Source organism: Miniopterus natalensis, chromosome 5 (assembly GCF_054644295.1).
Source record: "Miniopterus natalensis isolate mMinNat1 chromosome 5, mMinNat1.hap1, whole genome shotgun sequence".
Lineage (NCBI taxonomy): Eukaryota > Metazoa > Chordata > Mammalia > Chiroptera > Miniopteridae > Miniopterus > Miniopterus natalensis.
Window position 1 is genome coordinate 90296627 of NC_142085.1, and position 21567 is coordinate 90318193.

Genomic DNA, 21567 nt, shown 5'->3' on the forward strand with positions numbered 1-21567 from the left:
CCTCATACACAGCTATGCCCTCTTTCCGTTTCCTTGTAAGACACGGGGCCACAAGGTTCCATGTGTCCAGTTTAGGGTGCAGAGAGGAAGGTGGGAACTGGCACTTCTGGAATAGCCTCTATCTTTTAATCACCATGGGTAATACTGGGTACTGATGGCAGGTACTGCTGAGTACTTGGTGCCCAAAGTTGAGTACTGTTGGGTACCCATGGTGGCTACGGTTGGGTACTGTTGGGGGTTGGTTGGTACCCATGGTTGGTACTGTTGAGCCCTATTGGGGTACCCATCGTGGGTACTGTTTAGTCCGATTGGGTATCTACAGTGAGCACTGTTGGGTGCTGTCTGGTACCTACGATGGGCAGTACTGGGTGTTGTTAGGTACACCATTAAGCACTGGGATCGAAACAAAAACAATCATGGGTTTTGTTCTTTGGTTTTTCTCTCAAGGAATCTAACATCTAATTGGGAGATGTGAAATTTCTTCTCTAAGGTTTGGGGAGTAATATACTAAAAAGAGATGTCAGACCTAAGATAATATTTTGCAAGTTCTAAAGTTTGAGTTACTGCCCCAAAAAAAGCCAAAAAGGATCCCAGGTCAGTTGTAGCGACCTCCACTGAGCCCACAAATTGGAAAATCGTTCACTCTCCCCTTTACCAGAAGGCAGACTTCCAACCCCAACTCGAGGAGCTTTCCCTGGAGATGGGCCGCTTTCAGGTAAATAAGGGAAACAGGACATGGAGCCTTGATTACATAAATTGACCTTGAACTTGAGTCATAATCCGCAGATAATTTTTAGATAAAGGAACCTTGAAAAATGTCCACAACTGTGCAACACATACATACGAAAATAATTCCTTTCAAAATACCACCTCCTGCCTGAGTGCATCTGCTTCCTGCTATGTGTTTCGGGGGGGGGGGGGGGGGGGTGACATGAAGAACATGCTCTTATGTGCTAATATATTTCTAAAAATGTTTTTATTGATTTCAGAGAGAGGAAGGGAAAGGGAGAGAGAGAAATATCAGTGATGAGACAGAAGCATCTATCAGCTGCCACCTGCACATCCCCTACTGGGGATCAAGCCTGAAACACGAGCATGTGCCCAGATAGGGAATTGAACCAGCGACCTCTTGGTTCACCGGTCAGCGTTCAACCACTGAGCAACACCGGCCCGGCCCAGCCCGGCCCGGCTGTGCTAACATCTTTACATTACTATGAAACCTGTAATTCTGCAGACTCTCGAATTACTCTGTAAATTACTCATGAAAGCCCCTAGAGAGAATGCCCAGGGGACTCTCCATACGGGAGCCAGGCTAGTTTCCACATCTCTGCTCATTCGACGCCGGATTCACCGAGCACCACGGGAGGGAAAAGCTGGGCAGACACCAGGTCCACGTGCACTGTGTATCTGACGCTGAGCGCAGCCCCCAACACGCAGTATTCACAACAACACTGCCGAGTGGATGGATGACAGGAAGGAAGGGAGACTGCAGGTGGTGACAATGACTCACAAACGGATCGATTACCAGAGCATGACACAGATCTCAGAGGATAAGTGGAAGGAGCAGGGTGGACAGAAAGAACACGTTTCAGGACACGCTGAAGACCTTTGGGCTGGGCTTCACTAACACAGCCTCCTGGGAATCAGCCGTCAGTGGGATGGGAAGGGAGGGCAGAGGACCACAGGCATGTGCGCGCGCACACACACACACACGCACACACGCGCACACACATGCACACGCGCGCGCGCCCCCTCCTCAGACCCCAGTAAACTCAGCAGTCACATCTGTCCACACGTGTTGTGAGCGTCCGTGGGAGGGTTCATCCGGGTGTCCTTAATTGAGACCCTGCTTGAACAAACTGAGGTGGTTTTTATTACAGATGACTGATACTGAGCACCATGCTGTCATCTAATTTTTAAAACATCACCTATCTTAAAATTTTAAGTTTTAAATTTTAAAACATCAGGCCTGCCTACTGACTGTGATTTGCAAGCCAAATAAGAAGCGCCTGCCTGTTGGTGGCACTGGTCAAAGACAGAACCATGCTTTTCTTTGGGAAGTTTATTGCGCTAAGTTCCTGGAACCCTCCGCCGGGCCTGTCCCATCCTTGTGCTACGCACCAGTGTTGCAGGCGCAGGTCCCACTGCGAGTGAACCAGTCCCACAGAGGCGCACCCAAGACTCAGGACCTGGGGCAGGGCGGGTGGGGGGAGAGCAGAGCCCAGCCCGCACCAGCCAACATGGGCCACCTCCGAGCGGCAGCGGGCAGAGCGTCTCCACGGTCAGGGGGAAAAGTGCCCGAAGGGCACACGGTGCTCTCTGTGGAGCCTCTGACATTTTGATACATAAAGTGTAATAGTGGAATCTAAATAGGACACACTTGCTTCAGTGTTAGACAGGTGGGGACAGAAGCCACTAAGAAGAAAAACAGTAAGAGGGTAAGGCTGAACCGAGGAAATCCACCCCACCAGCCTAACTGTTTCTGTGAACCCAGGACGTGCCCTCCTGCACCGGGGCCGGCGGGGTCTCCGCATTCAATGGGCTCCACCCGCGAAAGCACTTTCTGCTCACCGAGGTGTGAACACACCTTTCCCTCGGCTCTGCCGTGAGCCCTGGGGTTCTGAGACAGCCGGCGTTTGAGTCTCGGTCCTCTGCATGGTCCCTGCGCCTGGTGGATAATGGTGCCCACTGAGTAGATCCTGATGTGGTTCCGTGAGTCACTCTCCTTAAACGCGGCTGCGTCTCTCCGTCTCTCCGCCGCTGCAGCTGCAGTCTGAGGTCCGCTCCGGAGGCTCCAGCATCACCGCGAGGGCGCTCGGGGGGCGGCCTGGCAGCGGCCCCCAGGGTCTGGCTCCCTGGTTTTGTTGTGGACATTACAGTGAGTACTGAATTCCTGCAGTGACAACATTTTAAATCACATACTAAGAGGGCAGAAAACAACCATTTCTAACACAAAGGACTGGAATGTCATATGCTTGTGGGAGGAAGAGAGCGGGCCATTTTCCAATCAAGTCACAAATTGCATTTGTATTTGTTCTTCCGTTTCCTGCATTTTTGGTAAGTGCTTTTTGGGAAACCCTTAGAGAGTGCACTAGACGCTGGCCATTTGGGTAGAGCGCAGATGTGAGCGTCAGCAGGTGGGCCGCCTGCGGCTTTAATGGCCATTAGCGTTTTCACAGGCGGGACCTCAGCAGCTCATCCCGCATTAGCACCCCCTCTGCCTCTGCGCAGGATCCGAGCAAGGAACCACCTTTTCCAGTAAGCGCTGTTCCGTGCGCTTCAGGGAGGCTTTGGAAAATGTAAAATAGTTTGATGTGAAGGAGAGTGACAAGAATGACACGAGAAGTAAATCAACGGTTCTTTTAAATGTCATAAAATTCTCTCTATTCAAAGTTTTAGCACACCCAGAATAACTCAGAGCAGGGCCGGTTCCCAGGGCTCAGCTTCCCTTCTGCCGGCCCCAGGTGCGCCCACGCCCGCCTGCGCCTTCCTGCACCTGTGTGCCCCCCCCCCCCAGACGCCCGGGGCAGGGCTGCAGGGGCCATGCTCTGTGAGGAAGGCGTATGTCCAAGCTCCTTATGAAGATTTCTGAACTATGGAATCAAAAGCACCTCACTGAGCAGCCCTGATGTGGTTCTTTAAACAAAGACAAGGACCATGACCTCCTGCTTCACTCTGATAAGAGGCATCGCCCTGGCTGCAGTGGCTCAGCGGCTGGTGTGTCATCCTGTGCACGAAGGGTTGAGGGTTCGATTCATGGTCAGGGCACACACCCAGGCTTCGGGTTTGGCACCCAGTCAGGGCATCTGCGGAAGGCAGCTGATCCATGTTTCTCTCTCCCTCTCCCTCCCTCTCTCTACGGAATCAATGAAAAACATATCAAGTGAGCTTAAAAAGAAAAAAGAATTGGAGCACTGCCAGATGGAGCAGCTCAGGAAATAAAAGGTTTCTGCTCAGAACAGCCGCCCCTACAGTGGGACAAACTCTAAATACGATCGGACCCTCCCCAAGGTCCATTAGCAACCTGATGTTCAGGTTTGGTAGCGGGACCAGGGGACCACCTTGAAAGGGTTCTTTCCACAGGCGTGAAATGCTAGGGACTCGGCCGGCTCGCCCTCAGGGCCTCAGCCCCAGCGCCCCTGTGAGACCGGAGCCCTGCGGAGGCCGGAAGGTGGCGGGCCAGGTGGCCATGTCACGAGTGTCCCTGTCGATGCTGTCCTTACCTAAATCCTGATCAGTTCAGGTTTTTAAATGTCAAGTCATGTGTTAAAAGCAAGTCCCCCACCGGCACTGTTCGTGCAGCATACAGATGGGACGCATGCAGAATTAAGGACATTTAAATGTGGCATTTACGTAGAATTCACACAGGTGGCACATGCCTCAGACCTGGGTCTGACACTGGCTTTTCCACTTACTCCGTGTGGCCTGGAGGAGCCACGTGAGCTCTGTGACAGCTCAGGTCAGGGCCTTGACGGGGAAGGCGGCTAGAGCAGCACTGAGCGCGGGCTGCTGCCTGGTCCGCGAGGCTCTGTCTCCACGGCGCTCAGCACACGGTGTGTCCTCTGCTAATTCCGCAGAGAACGCTCACCCTGGTGGAATTTCAAGCTCCACCGACCGGTGAGGAAATTCCACAGGCGTCTGTCAGGCACCCACGAGGTGTGGAGTGCTGAGTGTCTGCTCCGTGAGGAGCCTGTCGTCTCCCGCGGGTCACAGCAGAATCAGCAGTGGTGGGATTTGAACCCAGGTCTGTGTCACACCAGAGCTCTCAATTCTTCCTCCACGAGCCACCCGCTCTTCCCTCCAGCGTCACACAGCATCACCTGAGCCCTGAGGCTGCCTGCAGGGTCCATGCCTAACATACCGTGGACTCACCGCATCGTACTCTCTCGCCCCAGGAGAAGATGCACAGGCTCGGCCTCGGCTGCTCCGTCACCCCCTCCTGGCGGTGTCTCCACAGGCTCCCACAGCAGACGTTCGTACAGATGCGGCCCTTCTCACCGCCTGCCTCCTGGTGTCCCCACCTCAGCCTTGCTCCTTTCCAGTCCATTTCCCTGATGAAGCCAGGTGAGCTCCGGAGGTGACAGGCTGGCCACCGCCTTGGCTCTCGATATCCGGGGCAAGGGCAGACTTGTTGGCCACCTGAAGGGTCTTTATGCCAAGTTCCTGCCTCTTCCCCTCTCACCTACGGACCCCGAAAGTACAGAACTGTGCCCAGCGCCCGGGCACCGCCGGGGATTTGCACAGACTCTTCCTGCCTCCTGCTTCCCTCCACGCCGGCTCTTCACTGGCCAGGTCTCGCTCCTGTGTCAGCCCAGGACTCCCCAGAAAGCCTCGCCTGGGTCCCCCGCCCTGACCTCCCAGCTCCCTCCCAAAGGGGCCCTGAGGCAGCCTGGCCACCTGCCCTGCTGGCTGTGAACTCCCAGTCGTCTTGTTTACTATTTTATCCCGAGATTTTAAAACAAGCACTAGATAAGTGCCCACTGCATTAGTGGGTTTTAATTACATCCTTACGCTCTCTGAATGCGCAGGCAGCTTACAGCACCCGAAGTCCTCAGGATGCATCATCGCTTGAGTGGATCCCCTTCTGCTCAGCGATTTCAGGTTAGCAGATGGGATCTTTAAAAGAGCCTAATTAGTAGCAAGACTCACCCTCCAATAGGGATCTGATTCCTGGGCCGTTCCCTGGAGTCCACTGATGCCAAAGCGCGGGAAGCAACGAAGGGAGACGCAAGGGCGCGTCAGATACAGGAAGGCGGGACGCACACCCAGCACCCCCGGATCTGCCCGCTCACAGGAGGGGGACATAAACCCCAGCCTCACAGGGGGAGGTGGGGCTGCAAAGGAGCCTGAGGCCAGGGACACCTGCTGTGTTCTCCCAGTATTCGGATCCAGGGTTCCCCTCCGGGAGTGGGGAAGACATTTCTCTTGGACTTTGGGGCATATCTTCTTAGCAGACTTTGCACCATGAAGAGGTAAAGGCCCCCGTGTCTGAGGGCGGGATTCACCATTAAGCCTCGGCACGCGGCCAAGTCACTGTCACTGGCCATTACAGGGACCTCTGCCCTCTGGATCACGGGTCCGGGAATCGCATCCGTCCCCACGGGGCTCACACTATGACCGCAGCCACAGTCCAAGGAGCCCGTGGTCCTCTGGAACTGGGACGGAGCCGTGCTTGTTGGTAGTGAAATGCAAAGTCAGATCAGAGTCAGGCTCCGAAACAAAACAGGAACCTAGTCACTGAGAACACCCAGCCCTGGAAACACAGTTCTAACAAGCTGGCAGCTTCCCTGTGTTGTCACAGCCGTCAGCACAGCAGCTACGGAGCCCCCCACACCCCGCCCCCAAACAAATATCTTATTTGAAAATGAAATCAGTGGAAAACAACGTTTGCTTTTGGGCCGCATTCCTGTAACACACTTCCCACTGAAGTGAAAAACATTTCTACACTGAAACATAAATGAGGGGTTCCCTCCAGACAAACACTGCATAATACAGAGGACGTCATTTAGAGGCCGGCTCCTCGCATGCAGTGAGGACCTTTCCCAGGGAAGCTGGGGAAAACTGTTTTTAAAGAACAAACTCTTAAAGCTCCTGGAAAAGGTCCTGAGGGCGACCAGCAAATGAAAAAGCTATTCAAGAAAATACACAGAAATCTGTTAAGAACGGCAGTGCCTGTGGTACTGAGTTGAGAGGGAATCCTCGCTCCCTCCTCCCAGCTCAGCGGGGTGGGGACCCCACTCCAGGTGGCTGCAGTCGGGACCTTAGGGCTCACTGTCCCCAGCTCTTGGTTACAGGGCTGTCTTCCTGGGAGGAGCAGACTTTAGTATTTCTATTCTGTCCCCCTGCTACCTGTGTCCAGGTGAGTGCAGTAGGGAGGTGGAATGAGTAGCATTCTGGGAATACTGGGCCCTTATCACTCTCCCCCAGCTGTGAGGCGGTAGATCTATGGCAGGACAGGGAAGCCAAGAGGATACCGAACGTCTCTCTGCCTGTCCCTCCTGCCCCTCACATGCTCAGCCCCTAGAGCAGAGGTGTGAGAGAGAGAGGAGCCTGGGGTAGGGTGGGGGCAGGGAAGCAGGCTGTAAAACAAATAGCTCCAGGGTCTTCCCACAGGAACTGGTTCCTTCACAACACAGCCTGGAGAAATGGACACCTGAGTGCACTCTCAAGAACGGTAGTTTTAAGGAAGAGACAGCCTAGAGCTAGCTCACAGAGAGAACACGGGATGACACACTGGCAGGGCCCCCCCTAGGGTCAGAATTTCCAGCTTGAAATCCAAGTAGCCAGAATCTGTTTGGATCTGTCTGGAAATCAATTCATGGCCCAGGGCATTGTTGAGAACAAATGAACTATCAGCCAGCAAGGCAATTAGTGGAGTTTAACAGCTGTGTGTCCTCAAGGAAAGCAGAAGAGCTCCACCCCACCCGTAGGTACCACTGTCACCCCAGGGTGACTGTGGGCACACCCAGAGCTGTGCTTTCCTGAGGAACAACAGCAGAGGCTTATGCTGTGTGTATGTATGTGAGAGAGACAGAGAGAGGGGGAGAAAGAGAAAGAAAGGGAGAGGGAGACAGAGAATAGGCTTCATTAACATAATCTAGCCAGTAACAGAACAAATAAATAAGCAAATACAATAACAAATTCTGGGTGGAGGAAGAACAGGTATCCAGAGTTGCTACAAGATATTATCTGAAACTTCTAGTTTCCAACAAAAAAAAAAAATTATGAGGTATATAAAAAAACAGGAGCCCTAGCTGGGTGGTTCAGTTGGTTGGAGTGACATCCCATACACCAAAAGGCTGTGGGGTTGATTCCTGGTCAGGGCATGTGCCTAGGTTGTAATTTTGATCCCTGATCAGGGTGCATTATACGGGAAACAACTGATCATTGTTTCTCTCACATCAATGTTTCTCTCTCTCTCTTTCCCTCCCTTCCTCTCGCTTTAAAAGTCAATAAAAACATATCCTTGGGTGAAGATTAAAAAAAAAAAGAAAGAAACAGGAAAATATGACCTACACACCGGGTAGGGAGGAAAAGCTATAAATAAAAAGGGAACAGAAGCAGCCTATGTGAGTGACCAGATGTGTGATTTAACAGGATATTTCAAAATAGTCATAAATATTTCAAACTAAAGGAAATCCTAATTAAAGAGTAAGGGAAGGTATGATGACAATATTGCATCACATAGGAAATATCAATAAAAAGAGAAAAGTTATGAAAAATAAAAAGGTGGAAACTATAGAGTTGAAAAGTACAATAAAATATTGACTATAGGGAGTCAACAGTAAATATTAACTAGTGGAAGAAAAAATTAGCAAACTTGAAGATACTGTAGAGATTAGGCAAGCTTAGGAGAAAATTGAATTTTAAAAATGAACAAAACCCCATAGAAAAGTGCAATACCATTAAGCATACCAACATACATGCAATGGAAGAACCAGGAGAAACAGAAAAATGAAGAAAAAATATTCAAATAAGTAATGGCCGAACTTCCCCAATTTATTGAGAAACAGTAATCAATAATCTACACACCTAAGAAATTCAATGAACTCAAAATTTGATAAACCCTAAGAGACCCACAGACAGATAGATACATCATAGTAAAAAATGCTGAAATCAAAGGAGAAAATCTTGAAAGCAGCAAGAGAACAGTGATGCACGTCGGAACCCCAGTAAGTGAACAGCTGACTTCTCGGCAGAAACACTGGGGGCCAGAAGGCAGTGGAATAAAATATTCAAAGTGCTTGAAGAAAACAATCTGTTAACAAGAATGCTATAGCCAGCAATACTTCAAAATCAGAAAGAAAATACACTTTTTCCTAAGCAAAAACTGAAATAATTTGGTGCTAGCAGATCTCCTATATAAGAAATACTGAATGAAGTTTTTCAGGCAGAAGACAAATTCTAACCCACATGAGCAAAGACCACCAGTAAAAATAATTATGTAATTATGGACACTATGCATGCATATTTTTCTATTTTCTTTACTCACTTAAAAAGCAACTGTTAAAAGAATTATGTAAAATAATGTGTGTAATGTATTGTTGGGCCTATAACATATAGAAATGTAATACACGTGTAATATATTTGCCAATAACAGCACAAAGTAAGTGAATGTGGGCAAAGCTGTAATTGCTAAGGAAATGACAGAGAGTAAATTAATAATTAAAAGAATGTATTGTTAGGGTTATAATAAAGATGATGCAATATGTATGACAATAATACAATAAAAAGGAAAAGAGAGCTATAGAGGAGTAACATTTCTATATCTCACTTTACTTAAGCTAGTAAAAATTGGAAGCTACTCCTGATAAGCTGTATATCATCAAACAGTAATCACAGAAAAGTAACTAAAAAATGCAGTGACCATTTCACACCCACTAGAATGGCTACTATGAAAAAAAAAATAGAAAATAACAAATATTGAAAAGGGTGTGGAGAAATTGGAACCTTTGTTCATTGTCTGCTGATGGATGAATGGATTTAAAAAATCAAGGTCTATACAGTCAATGGAATAGTATTCAGAATGGTCAACGTGGTATATTTTATGTTATGTATATTTTACCATAATAAGAGGGAATTCATTGTGACTGCAGGGGAAAATAGAGAAAACATCCCAGTGTTAGTCATTCTTCCTGCTGAGAGCAGTGAGTGTAGGTTCCTATTAACCATAGAATAAGCACCTCAGGAAATTATTTTATTCTTCAGACTTGGTTCCATTAAGTTAACCTCATGAAGTGAATCCCTCCTTTCCCTTCAATGTCCCAACTTCTTATTGTTAAAAAACAAAAAACAAAAAAAAGGCCACATTCCCTCAGTCCCTGAGTGCTAATTTAAGTGATATGAATGCCTCCCCCAAACATCAGGGAGATTACTCAGTAAGACCACTAGTTGCTCAAGGTACTCTTGGTTGAGCAGCCACAGAAAAAGCAGGGGACCTCTTGGTTTTATTTATCAATCTCTTCTGTCTCTGCAGAAACACTTAGGTTAAGCCTTAAATTCTAGTCAATTCTAGTCAATTGTTATAAAAAATGAAAACTGGGATAAACAATCCTAATAAAGGCTGCTACTGAAGAGAAGGCAAGACACCTGGACTGGGGACATACAGAGGGAACATTAATTGTAATCATGAATGTGAGAAGTGGCCTGATGTAGTAGAGAGGGGTTTGAAATCAGAAAGACAAAAAAAGAGTGAAAAAATCATTAATAAAATTAAAGCATCACATTAGAAAATATTCACTCAACATCAAAGAAAGCAGTAAAGGAGAGAAAAGTGGAAAAACAAGAGAGACATGAGATATACAAAAAATAAAAAGTAAAATGGTAGACATAAATCCAACTGTTAATAATAACATTAAATGTAAATGGATTAAACAATCCAATCAAAAGGCAGAGATTGCCAGACTTGGGGAGAAAAACATCCAACTACTTGTTGTCTATAGAAGACACACTTTGGATCCAAAGATAGAAACAGGTGTAAAAAAATGGATGAAAAAGACATATTACACAAACAGCAACCACAAGAAAGCTGGAGTGACTAGACTAATATCAGACAAAGTTGATTTTTTTAAAAATGTTACTAGAGATGAAGAGGGACATTTTATAATGAGTTCGATTCATTAGGAAGATAAAACCATACAAATATATGCACCTAACAATAGAGCACCAAAACACATAATGCAAAAACTGAAAGAACTGAAGAAATGGACAATTCGACAATAGAGACTTAAATACGCAGTTTCAATAATAAACAGAACACTGAGACAGAAGATCAACAAGGAAATAGGACACTGGGATAACACTGTAAACCTACTTGATCTAACAAATATCTATAGAACACCACACCTAAGAGGAACAGAATACACATTTTTCTGAAGAGCTCATGGAAGGTTCTCTAGGGCAGACCATATTCTAGGCCATAAAACAACCTCAATAAATTCAATAGGACAAAAATAATAGAAAGTGTTTTATCTTGGCCACAATGGAATGAAATTAGAAATCAGTAACATGGAGAAGTTTGGAAAACTTACAAACAGGTGAAAATTAAATAGCACACTTAAACAACTGATGGGTCAAAGAAGAAATTTTTAAAAAATCAGAAAATACTTCCATACAAATGACAATAAAGATATGCCATGCCAAAATCTATGTAATGCAGATAAAGCAGCTTGTAGAGGGAAATTCATAGCTGTAAATGCCTATATTAAAAAAGCAGAAAGCTTTCAAATCAATAACCTACCCTTCCACTTTCAGACCCTAGGAGGAGAAGAGCACACCAAACCTAAAGTGCAGAAGAAAGGAAGCACTATTCACACCAGACAAAAGGTGGAAAAAAACCAAATGGCCATCAGCTAATGATGGATGAGCAAGTGTGGCATATCCGTAAAATAGAACATTATTCATCCATAAAAAGGAATGAAGCATTGATACAGGCTACAGCATGGATGGATCTTGAAAACATCATTCTATGTGAATGACGCCAGTCACAGAAGACCACATACTATGGGGTCCCTTTCATGTGAAAGTCCAGAATGGAAAATTCTACATGCAGACAGGAAGTAGCTTCATGGTTGCTTAGGGCTGGGGAGGAAAATGGGGAGGGGTGCAGAGAAAGATCGCTAAAGGGCATGAGGCTGTTCTCTGAAGTGATGAAAATGTTCTAAGATGGACTGTGGTGACCATCACACACATCTGTGACTATGCCCAAAATCATGAAATTTTATGCTTCAAATGGTAAATTATAGTTCAAAAAAGCTCTTTTTAAAAAATCATCGCCCCTCTTGCAGGTGGTTCCTCACATTAGCAGTATGTCCTGTTCATTCACCTGTCTGCAGGTAACATCATACAGGATATAAGGGAATTTGGAGGAAAAAAACTTAAAATGCCATTTGTTACCCAATATATTGTGTAGATTCAGAACTGGAGAGAATTAATCAATCAGGTTTGAATTTAATGAACTTTGTAACTGGTTACCTGGTGCGTCCTGTGCCATTTTACGCCTGGTTTATTAGAATAAGGTTCGTGACTCATGGGACTTAGAATGAAACCCGTCTTCCAGGGGTCAGTGGTGAGAGTACTCACCAAGTGCCCATCATGAGCAGTCTTCCATCACCGGCTTATCTCTGAATCCAAAACAACACTTAAATCATGCAACTAGGTTCTCTGTGCCCTAGCAGGACCTCTGAGAAAAGTCACTGCTTTTTACTAAATCACCTTCCTCTTAGGAGATGACCATGCAGATGATCTCACAGGTAGTAGGATGAGAGAAAGTAAAGCACTTGAACTGGATGCAAGCTGATGGGCAGTTCTGGTCCGGAAACTGTGGGATACTCAGCTGATTATTTCTGCAGGACAGAGGCAGAGCCCCTGTTTGTAATTTCGATTGTTTGTGTGCCTCGTAGCTGACAGTACACAGTGAAATGTGTTGCACTTTAGAATAAACAGCTCTGTCACAGAGCACTCGCCATCCTACAGGCAGACAGAAGGAGGGACACGTTCAGACCAAGGCCCTGACTCAGGTGCCCGAGTGTGGATTCCCGGGAACAGGCGAGCTTATCGCAGAGCCCGCCCCTCCATCCTGTCCAGGTGGTGGGTGCAGACCACCCACCTCCGTCACGGGTGGCTCTGCGCCTTCACAGGTGTGTCTCCTTTGTCCTCTGAGTTTCTGCAGAAGCAGGACCCCAACAGCACAATGGGTGGCCCCACTGTTGTTTGTACTTTCCCAGGAGCGCCCGAGAGTGCAAGCTGCTGGGCTGCTCTGTGCCCGTGCCATTTGCTCTGATTCCACAAACACTGCTTTGGTGAATTTCTAACCTGTTCCAGCACTGCCCGGTGCTGGGCACACGCTGGTAATAAGCTGGCTTCTGCCACCAGGAGAGTCACAGTCTGGAGAGGAGGGGGAGGAACAGATGCAGAATACAAGAGATACAAGAACTGCTGTGGTGTCGGCGGGGAGGACCACCCGCCTCCTGTGTGGGAGGGGGCGGCTGGGGAAGACGTTCCTGCCTTGGCCTTGGGACCAGTCTCAAAGAGTGACTGTTAGAGAAACGAAGGGAAGAGAAATTCCCCAGGTTGAGGGCCACTCACGTGCTCTCAGAGGATGTGGGGGGGCAGGAAGCGGTGGGGCCGTGGGTACTGCAGCTCAGGTGCAGCAGGGAGGGCAGGAGGGTGAGGCTGGGAGGTGCGCAGGGCCCTACCAGCTATGTTACAGATACTTCCCTTCGAATACAAGCCATGCTTGAGCCCTGACTATGGAGTGTCCTCAGGGTTGGGGTCGGGGTCAGGGTCAGGGTAGGGTGAACCCAAAACACCCCCAAAACCATCTGCTTAAGGAAAAGTCTGTGTCCAGTGGGTGCAAAGCAGGCAGCAGGTACACTTTATAACTAATTTCTAAAACACCCTGCCCTTTCCCTACTTCCTCCTGACGGTGTCCACTTCTGTGTCACAATGAAGGCAGACCGTGTTCCCTGACGTCAATGGGCTTTTTGCCGGAGCCAGGACAGCACGGCCGCCCCTCAGGGCTTGATTATAATCTCTGGCACGTGGCTGGCGGCTCCCCCGGCCAGCACACGCTGCACTGCAACAGAACTGCCCTTCTGGGGACACCTGTACGTACCAGACCCCCCGCCAAGAGCAGAGAAATTTCCAACAACATTTTAGAACTCTATTTGAGTGCCGTGAACTAGACTGTTAGGATCCACTAATTCTCTGTGGCAGAGTGAAAGACAGTGTGTGGACTCCTGAGCTGACAAGCATGCAAAATCCCAAGATCCAAACAGCAGAACACGGCAGCCGCCCTCAGGTATGCCCGGAGTAACCTGAGCCCGCAGCGGGCCCTGGGCCCCCAAGGAAGCCAGAGTCCCCACGTCATCGGAGGAATGAAGGCGGCCCGACATTAACGTGCCCTCTCCTTATCTAATCTGCACGAGAGCCAGGGAACCAGGGGCTCTGACAGTCTCACCAGGACCCGCTCTGGGAGACAGACGTCAAATACAGAAAATGTACCAGCAGACAGTCACCCTCTACAGGGACCTGTGGTCACCAAATGCCCACCACTCCCCGCCCTCCGTGCAGGCCGAGAGAGCTTAGCGACAAGGAGACCATGTCTTTCAGAGGCAAAGGGTACGCACTTCGCTCACTCAGACTCGCTTTGGAGAAGTGGAGGCTGGGTTTGCTGTCAATGCCAGGCTCTCGGGTTGTTTGCAACCTTGCAGATCATTAATTCTAATGAGACAGAACTATAACCATCCCCAAGTCTAACAGTGTAGCTCATGCTTTGCAGTCACGGTGTCTTACACCGGGGTGGGGTCCAGGACAGCAGAGGCGTGTTCCTCTTAAGAAAGCCACTGAAAGAGACTGGAGGGGAATGCTGGGCCATTAATGCTTCAGCCACCTCCAGACACAGGCCGCGGGACGAGACGTGGGTCATCCCACTGGGTTAGGGAGCCGCGAAGGGTTCTGCGGGGAAACCCATACGAAGACCAGAAAGATGAGGCACAACTGGGCTGCCTCCTGTCTCTCACGCACGTTGATTCACCAAGTCTCCCCCGACCCACTCGCGAGTCCCAAAGAAAGACACCCAGATGCCTAGCGGAGAATTATCAGCTCAGAGCTCTCACAGGAAAGTTCACAAGTTGTTTGGATGTGAAGGCGAAGGAGCACGGACCTCGACTGGACGCTGTCTGCTGAGAACAGTTAGGAAGCATCACATGCTTGAAAGCTCTGAAACTCAGTCAATTTGCTGAATTACTCCAAAGACCACGCTGCACTCTGCTCTTTGCTCAGTAAAACTTGGTCTTAGGCCACAAGCAATAAAATGCGACCTGAGCTTCCATGGGACCTCATCTTCGTGTCTCCATCTGGCCTCTTCAGTGCCCCCAAACCACCACCCCTTCCCAGCAGATGCCTGGCCCCCCTCTGGCCCCCTCCTCCCTGACCCTCACCCATGGCTACAGGATGGCAGGGGGGCCGAGAAGGCGACTGGGGCCCAGTCGGCCCAGGTCTCCTCATTTTCAAATCCCTTGAGATCCTCTAAGGAGTGTTGGTGGCCAGTCCATAGTAGTAAGGATGTCACTTCTCAAGTCACAAATCAGATCACCAAGGAAAAGGAATGGAACAGTCGGCAGTGGGAGTAGCCAAGTCATGGCAAACGTGGCTCCTAGCATTTTCCCTCACACCCCCACATGCTCACACAGGCTCCCCAAGCAGGGAGGGGCGCAGCTGCAGCAGGCACACACAGTGCGTTGTCCCTGGCAGGGAAGCTCTGTATACGTTTGGGAACCGGCTCGAGTTCACAGGCTCGGGGCCAGCAAACACTGTGGGTGTTGTTGGCTGCGGTCCTCGAATGATACCCGCTGCCAGGCGGGCGATGCATACAGTGGCGACAGCTCTGGAGGGCCGCTCGTGCTCCTTCCAAGGAAGGGAGACAGCCTGAGAGAAGAACAGGAGGAAGAACAGGGGACCCACCGAACCTGTACCCCAGCCAACGTCACCGCTGCCCAGCCCACGGAGGGAGGGGTGTGCCTAAGACAAGCCCAGGAAAGCTGGCCCAGGGACAACAATGAGGGGCACTTCCCTGCAGCCTTGGCTTCTTTATGGGGTACTTTCCAAGAAGAGTCCTCAGGGAGTTTACCCACATCATCTTATTTGTCACCACTGAACCCCCCAGAGGCATTCCTGTCCTCACCGTGCATCACGCCTGCAAATTCACCAGCGTTGGCCACTACAGAGGGAAAGGAAGAATCTATGAGATTTAATCAACAGCAAAAAACCCCATTGATTAGTTCTTGTGAACAGGTTTCACTGACCAGGGAACGCCCCTTTCTGCAGATTTATATGAGATGAGAGATTAAAATAAACACACAAAGAGATGGAGAACCAAACAGATAAACAATAACATCTTTCCTGCTATGAACGTGACCATCTCATACTTTTGGTCAAGGAAAACAGAAAAGGCGTACTATAAAGAAATACAGCCCAGCTGGCGAGGCTCAGCAATTGAGCGTCGACCTGGGATCCAGGAGATCTCGGTTCGATTCCCGGTCAGGGCACAGGCCCGGGTTGGGGGCACAATCCCCAGTGAGGGGCATGCAGGAGGCAGCCGGTCAATGACTCTCTCATTGATGTTTCTCTCTCTCTCCCTCTCCCTTCCTCTCTCTGAAATCAATAAAGATATATTTTCTTAAAACGAAAAGAAATACAACCAATTAACTCCATCATTGGTTGATAAAAGTCCAGAGCTAAATACACGGTTATGGTGTGTATCTGTGGCTTCCCATCACTCTCCAGTCAACTCGCTCCTGTCTGTACCCTTTAGGTCTCTTCTAAGAGCTCCTCCCCTCACTGCAAACCACACTGTCCTCATGCGCTCCTTCTCCAAGGGCAAAGCTCCATCCCGGAGCAGGGGTCTCGCCACATCCCCAGCACCCAGCACTGCGGTCTTCAGTGTGGTCCTTCCCAGCACAGAGAGCTCGAGCCGCCTGTCAACTCCCCTGATTCCAAACTCCCAAGAAGGTACCCATGGGGAAGACACGCGGGAGTTCTTGTAAAGCTTTCCAAGGCAAAACCTTCCCAGCCAGAGAGAGAGAGATGGTTTTGGATTTCATTATGTCTCCCAATAGCATGGCCCTCAATGAAGACCAGGTCTTCAAAAACTACCCTCGAGGTGGGAAGGCAGATTCCATGAATCCAAGGGATTGTTCGAATAATTTAATGTAACATGACTGGGTTACTTCCAATATGACTGACTATAAGTAGACTTTCAGTTGGAAAATTATTCAACTGAATAACTGGGGTGTAATTTTTTTTTTAATGTATCTTTATTAATTTCAGAGAGAGGAAGGGAGAGGGAGAGAGAGAGAAACATCACTGATGAGAGAGTCATTGATCAGCTGCCTCCTGCACGCCCCTCACTGGGGATCGAGCCCACAACCCAGGCCTGTGCCCTGACCGGGAATCGAACCCAATCTCCTGGATCCTAGGTCGATGCTCAGCCGCTGAGCCACGCCGGCCGGGCGGGTGTAATTCTTTTGATATTTGAGACGACTGTTATAATGTAAGTAACAGATCATTTTGATGAAGGGTAAAATTCGGAGTCTATTTTTTAAAACGTCTCCATAACTTAAACACAACAACTGTCTGCACTATTTGGACAACAACTAAAGCAATCATTTGCTGATGGTGAAGCCTTCATTTCAATACTGCAAGTGTTGTTTATTTGCACTCAAAATTGCCCCCTCCTTCCAAAAACAGTCGTGATCGCCTAAATAACACAGGTACAAAGAGAGGAGGAGTGGACAGGGCCGCGGTCCTCCAAGAACTTGGAGGGAAAGGGAGTGTTTGTCCTCTGAGTGGGGCAGCTGTCCTCCTGGTATAAAATCTAACCCTGCTGGTGCAGAAACACTCCCAGGAGAATGCAGGGGGAGGGCAACTCGGGCACATCTGCGCAGCGTCTGGCTCTGTAGAGCCGGGAAGAACAGTCTGAGAAGCAAAAGCATCCCTGTCACTAGAAAAATGTTCTTGACTCAGTAACAAGAGCCTCTCAGTGACGTTACCGTTTTCTGGATGAGACATCCTTCAAGGATCTATTTCTGTCCGCCTTCCTTCTCTGTTCCCTGAGCAGATCCTGATTATTGTTTCGAAGTCCTGGGTGTCTCAAGATCAGGGAAGAGGTTTCCATGATCACAGACAGGAAACATTCTGGTTACTAGAAAGGGATTATTGCCTTTATAAGCCAATAAATTAATGTTCTGACGAATACTTAAGGTGGCAGCCTGATATTTTGTTGGATAATTGATAAAGTTCAGGTTCTGATCCGACACTGGTAGAGTCAAAGTCACTGCCCCCCCCCCCCCCCCGATCCTGCCCCCGGACCCCAGTGATTCCCTTTGGCCTCAGTGTTAACACTTCATTTCCATTAAAACTCCAAAGACTAGGTTTAAATCAGTACATTTTGCTAGGAGCTTCCTGGCAGCCAAGACAAAAGGGGAAAGCTAAGTAATTAATTCTCATTATTGATAAAGGGATCCTTTGGGAACCAGTATTAAAAAATACTGAGATCTAGTTTTCATTTAACATCTGAATTTTAGGGACAAAGAGACTTTAACAATTTCACATGGTTTCACTCAAGGAAGAGCAGCTTGGAGAAGAATTTTTAGAAGATGAAACACTCCTCTTAGCCTCAACCCCAGGGCTATTCCTATCAGAGTAAGGGGATTCGAGTTTACTGAAGTCTTTGAAACACGCCAACCCTGTAATCCTATCTAGGGGTGTTAGCATACAAAATTTTGCTTCAAATCAGTTGTTTAAAACATAGAAAATGTTTCCCCATGAAAAAAGTGATCTTGAAATTACAGGAATTGCTGAGGGAAGCCCAGGCAATCCTATTGGACCCCAAATGTAGTTGAAATGGTGCTAACTGAAATTGTGATGAAATGTCCCATTTTGGTCCCGGGACCTGCAGCCAGCCTGTCGCAGAGGCTCCCCCAGCCCTGCCCTGGTCCTGTTCCAACGTGGGGCTGGCACTGACCCCCCGTCTCTGCTGGACTGCAGTCCACGCCCTGGTCACAGGTCCTGAGAGAGCGCTGGCCCAAGACTCGACGACCCAGCCCCAGGCTGTCCTCCCTCTTAGGAAGCAGCCTCTCCGAGCCTCAGAAGTCACATCTCCAGCCACGGGTCAAGGAGGCTGAGGGTGGGGGTGGAAAGCTCCTCTGTAAATCAGTCTCAGGGAATCCGTGCTCATTGCTAAGAATTAAATTACAGATTAGATTTTGAAAGATAACTGTTGGAGCTCTGCTACCACATGTTGACTGTTTTCTGGGTTCGCTGTTTCCCTGATGGTAAGCTCTGGTTCGTAGCTGTTGACGTGGCCTTCGCTTCGGTTCTCACGGGCAGGCGACCTATGATTCAGTTTCCTAAATGCGTCAAATGCATGGTCTTGCTTTTGGCATGTTCCTCTTACATTTTTCCAGGATTTTACTGACGGTTTTTCTCTGTTTACTTTGTTACCGCTTCTGACAAGCATCTCTCTCCGCCCAGGCTGGTCTCTGAACCATCCCCTCCCCCTCGGGACCGAGAGCAGGGGCATCCGGCAGCCGCGACGTGGAAACAGCCGCGCCTGTGCCTTCCACGAGCAGCCACCCGCCACTCGCGGCCGCCGAGCCCCGGAGATGCGGTGGTGTGACTGCGAAGCTGACCGGAATTCCACTGAGTTTTAATAAATTTCAATTATAACGGGCACACAGGGCAGGTGGCTACCCAGTAATGGGACATTTTGTTGGTTTCCACACGGGAACTGAATTTGACATTGGGGTTGAGTGTGCGTGTGCGCCTGTGTGTGTTCCTGCCTGTGTGTAACTCCTGGTGCCCCTTGAGGTTTGTGAGGAGGGACACGCAGCCTTCTCCCCAGGACATGGCTGAAACAGGCGCCCTCACTTTGCTCTCCACCCCCTTGCAGGAGAGACTCTCCACCGGCTGTGAGGCCACCACGGTTTGCTGCTGGTAGGCTCAGCCCCATGTTCAAAACAAAGAACAGACCCCCCGACGCCACCCCCCTGCCAGCCACCATCCCGCCTCTTCGTTCTACAAACTGACACTGGAGGTCACAGGGCATTCACCAAGCCACGTCCCATCACCATGTCCCCTGGGCTTGTCACACTTGCTCACTGTCTCCCTAAAACGCTTCCTCCCCTTGGTCTCTGGGCCACTGCACAGCTGGTCCCCTCCCTCTTTCACCTTCATGGGGACGCCTCTGCTGCCTGAATCCCAGATGCTCCGGTGCAGCGGCTGGGGCTCGGCTGCTCTGACACTGCTCGCTCTCGGCGTGGCAACCAGCACAGTGACGCCAAACACCCCACTCTTAGGACTCCTCGGCTCCTGTCGGTCCCCTCAGCCCCCGAGTCTCACCTCTCACTGTCTACTCAACGTCTTCCAGGTGCCCATCTAAGGGGCTCCTCGCCCTAACACCTCAAGAGAACAGCTCTCAGATCTCCTGCTCTGCACATCTGCACCCTGCCTGCTCGTCCCATCAAGACAAATGGACCTGGGACAAAAAGACCACCAGACCAAACAGTCCACCGGGAACATGTCTTCTCTTTCTTTGCACGTCCCCTCCAACCTGTCAGCAAGACCCACCAACCTTGTCTTCAGAATGGTGCCCGGCCTAATGTGGGGGCTTCTGTATTTCCTACGCCCCACCTAGAAGGTGAGCCTGTGGAGACGGGGACCATATCTTGGCCCTAATTGGGTTCTCGGGGCCAAGAGTGAAACCAGCGCAGAGCAGGAGCTGCGAGACGTGTGCAGCGGGAGGACAGGAGGCGGCCACGCGAGCAGACCCAGCTACCCAGGTCCTCCGCCGGCCCTGGGCTCGGTCCCTCTGGTTTGTGTGAACATAACAGAAACAGACAGCTCGGAAGGTGCAAGTGTTTTCCTGTTGCAACCGTACCTCACCTACAGACTGACCACCTTTAAAGAGGGTCACCACCCTCTCTAGGTTAGAAACAGGGACAGGCACATTTGTTTCATATATTAGCAACTTTGTTGCCAACATATGAATAGTCTCATTTCATTAAAATAATTTTAAATAAAACAGGAACTTGTTTGCTGGCTACTCTGTTTAGCCATAGGAACTATCAGATAAAAGAAATATGAAACTGTTGGCATTTGAAGCACTCTTGCCTGGTGGGGACTCGGACACGACACTACATTGTGTTAAATGACTCACTTGGCATTGACGTTAATCCAGGTGCCTGACCTAACCTCACAAATAACAGAGATAAGTAGATCCGTCAGAGAAGCCCTCAAAATACACAAAATTAAAGAAAAGCAGCCATACGGGTTTTCAAGAACTCACGCTCGGCCGCTTCTACGTTTCCGGGTGCTTTTCTAACCCAGAGGACCCACAGCCTTCCCACCTTGGACAGTGTCCTCCCCGCGGCCCAGGAGGCCCCTGCTCAGAGCGAGGACAAAGGTCACAGGAGGGCGGGAACAGCCAGGGGCAGAGTCCCAGCCGACCCCTGGGTACCTGAGGCGTTGCGGGAGTCCAGGCTGCCTCCGGCGGGCTCATTGCTCATCTGCTCCCGGGCGTCTGTCCTGCTTCTCAGGGTCAGCAAGGCGGGTCCTTTGCTCCCACTTTTCAGTGTGAAGGGGAGGCAGCTGCCTGGAGAGAACAGGACGTGGTATTAATGTCACCTACTCCAGAAATGTCCCATTGTAATCAGGGGTCTCCCCGGAGTCTCCAACCACAGAGAGATCCTTTATGGATGTGAGACCGTGTGACCAAGGTGGCCGCTGACCCTTGATGTGGGGGTACACACACAAACCCACATAAACCCCCACACACACAGATTCGGAGCCGTGACAGCCAGGAACGTGCGTCAGCTAGGACACCTGCGCAGACCTTGCCCGTGGACGCTGAGAGTGGCTCCAATTTTTTCCATTAATTTTAGAGAGAGTACAAGGGACGGGGGGAGAGAGAGAGAAACATCGATTGGTTGCCTCTCACACAAGCCCCAGCCGGGGCTGGGGATCGAACCTGCAACCAGGCACCCGGGATGTGAGTTCACACGAGCG

At 49.5% G+C, this 21567-nt stretch overlaps 1 protein-coding gene across 1 annotated transcript in view; it reads right to left on the reverse strand.

Annotated features, from left to right (window-relative positions):
* The window catches only part of PDE10A (phosphodiesterase 10A), a 168119-nt gene extending 147036 nt beyond the window's left edge, over positions 1 to 21083 (reverse strand). Inside the window, exon 1 of the mRNA XM_087817742.1 lies at positions 21020 to 21083. Within this exon, the coding sequence (XP_087673868.1) occupies positions 21020 to 21068 (49 nt within the window). The 5' untranslated portion in view covers positions 21069 to 21083. The remainder of the gene's footprint in view (positions 1 to 21019) is intronic.
* Positions 21084 to 21567: the final 484 nt, after the last annotated feature.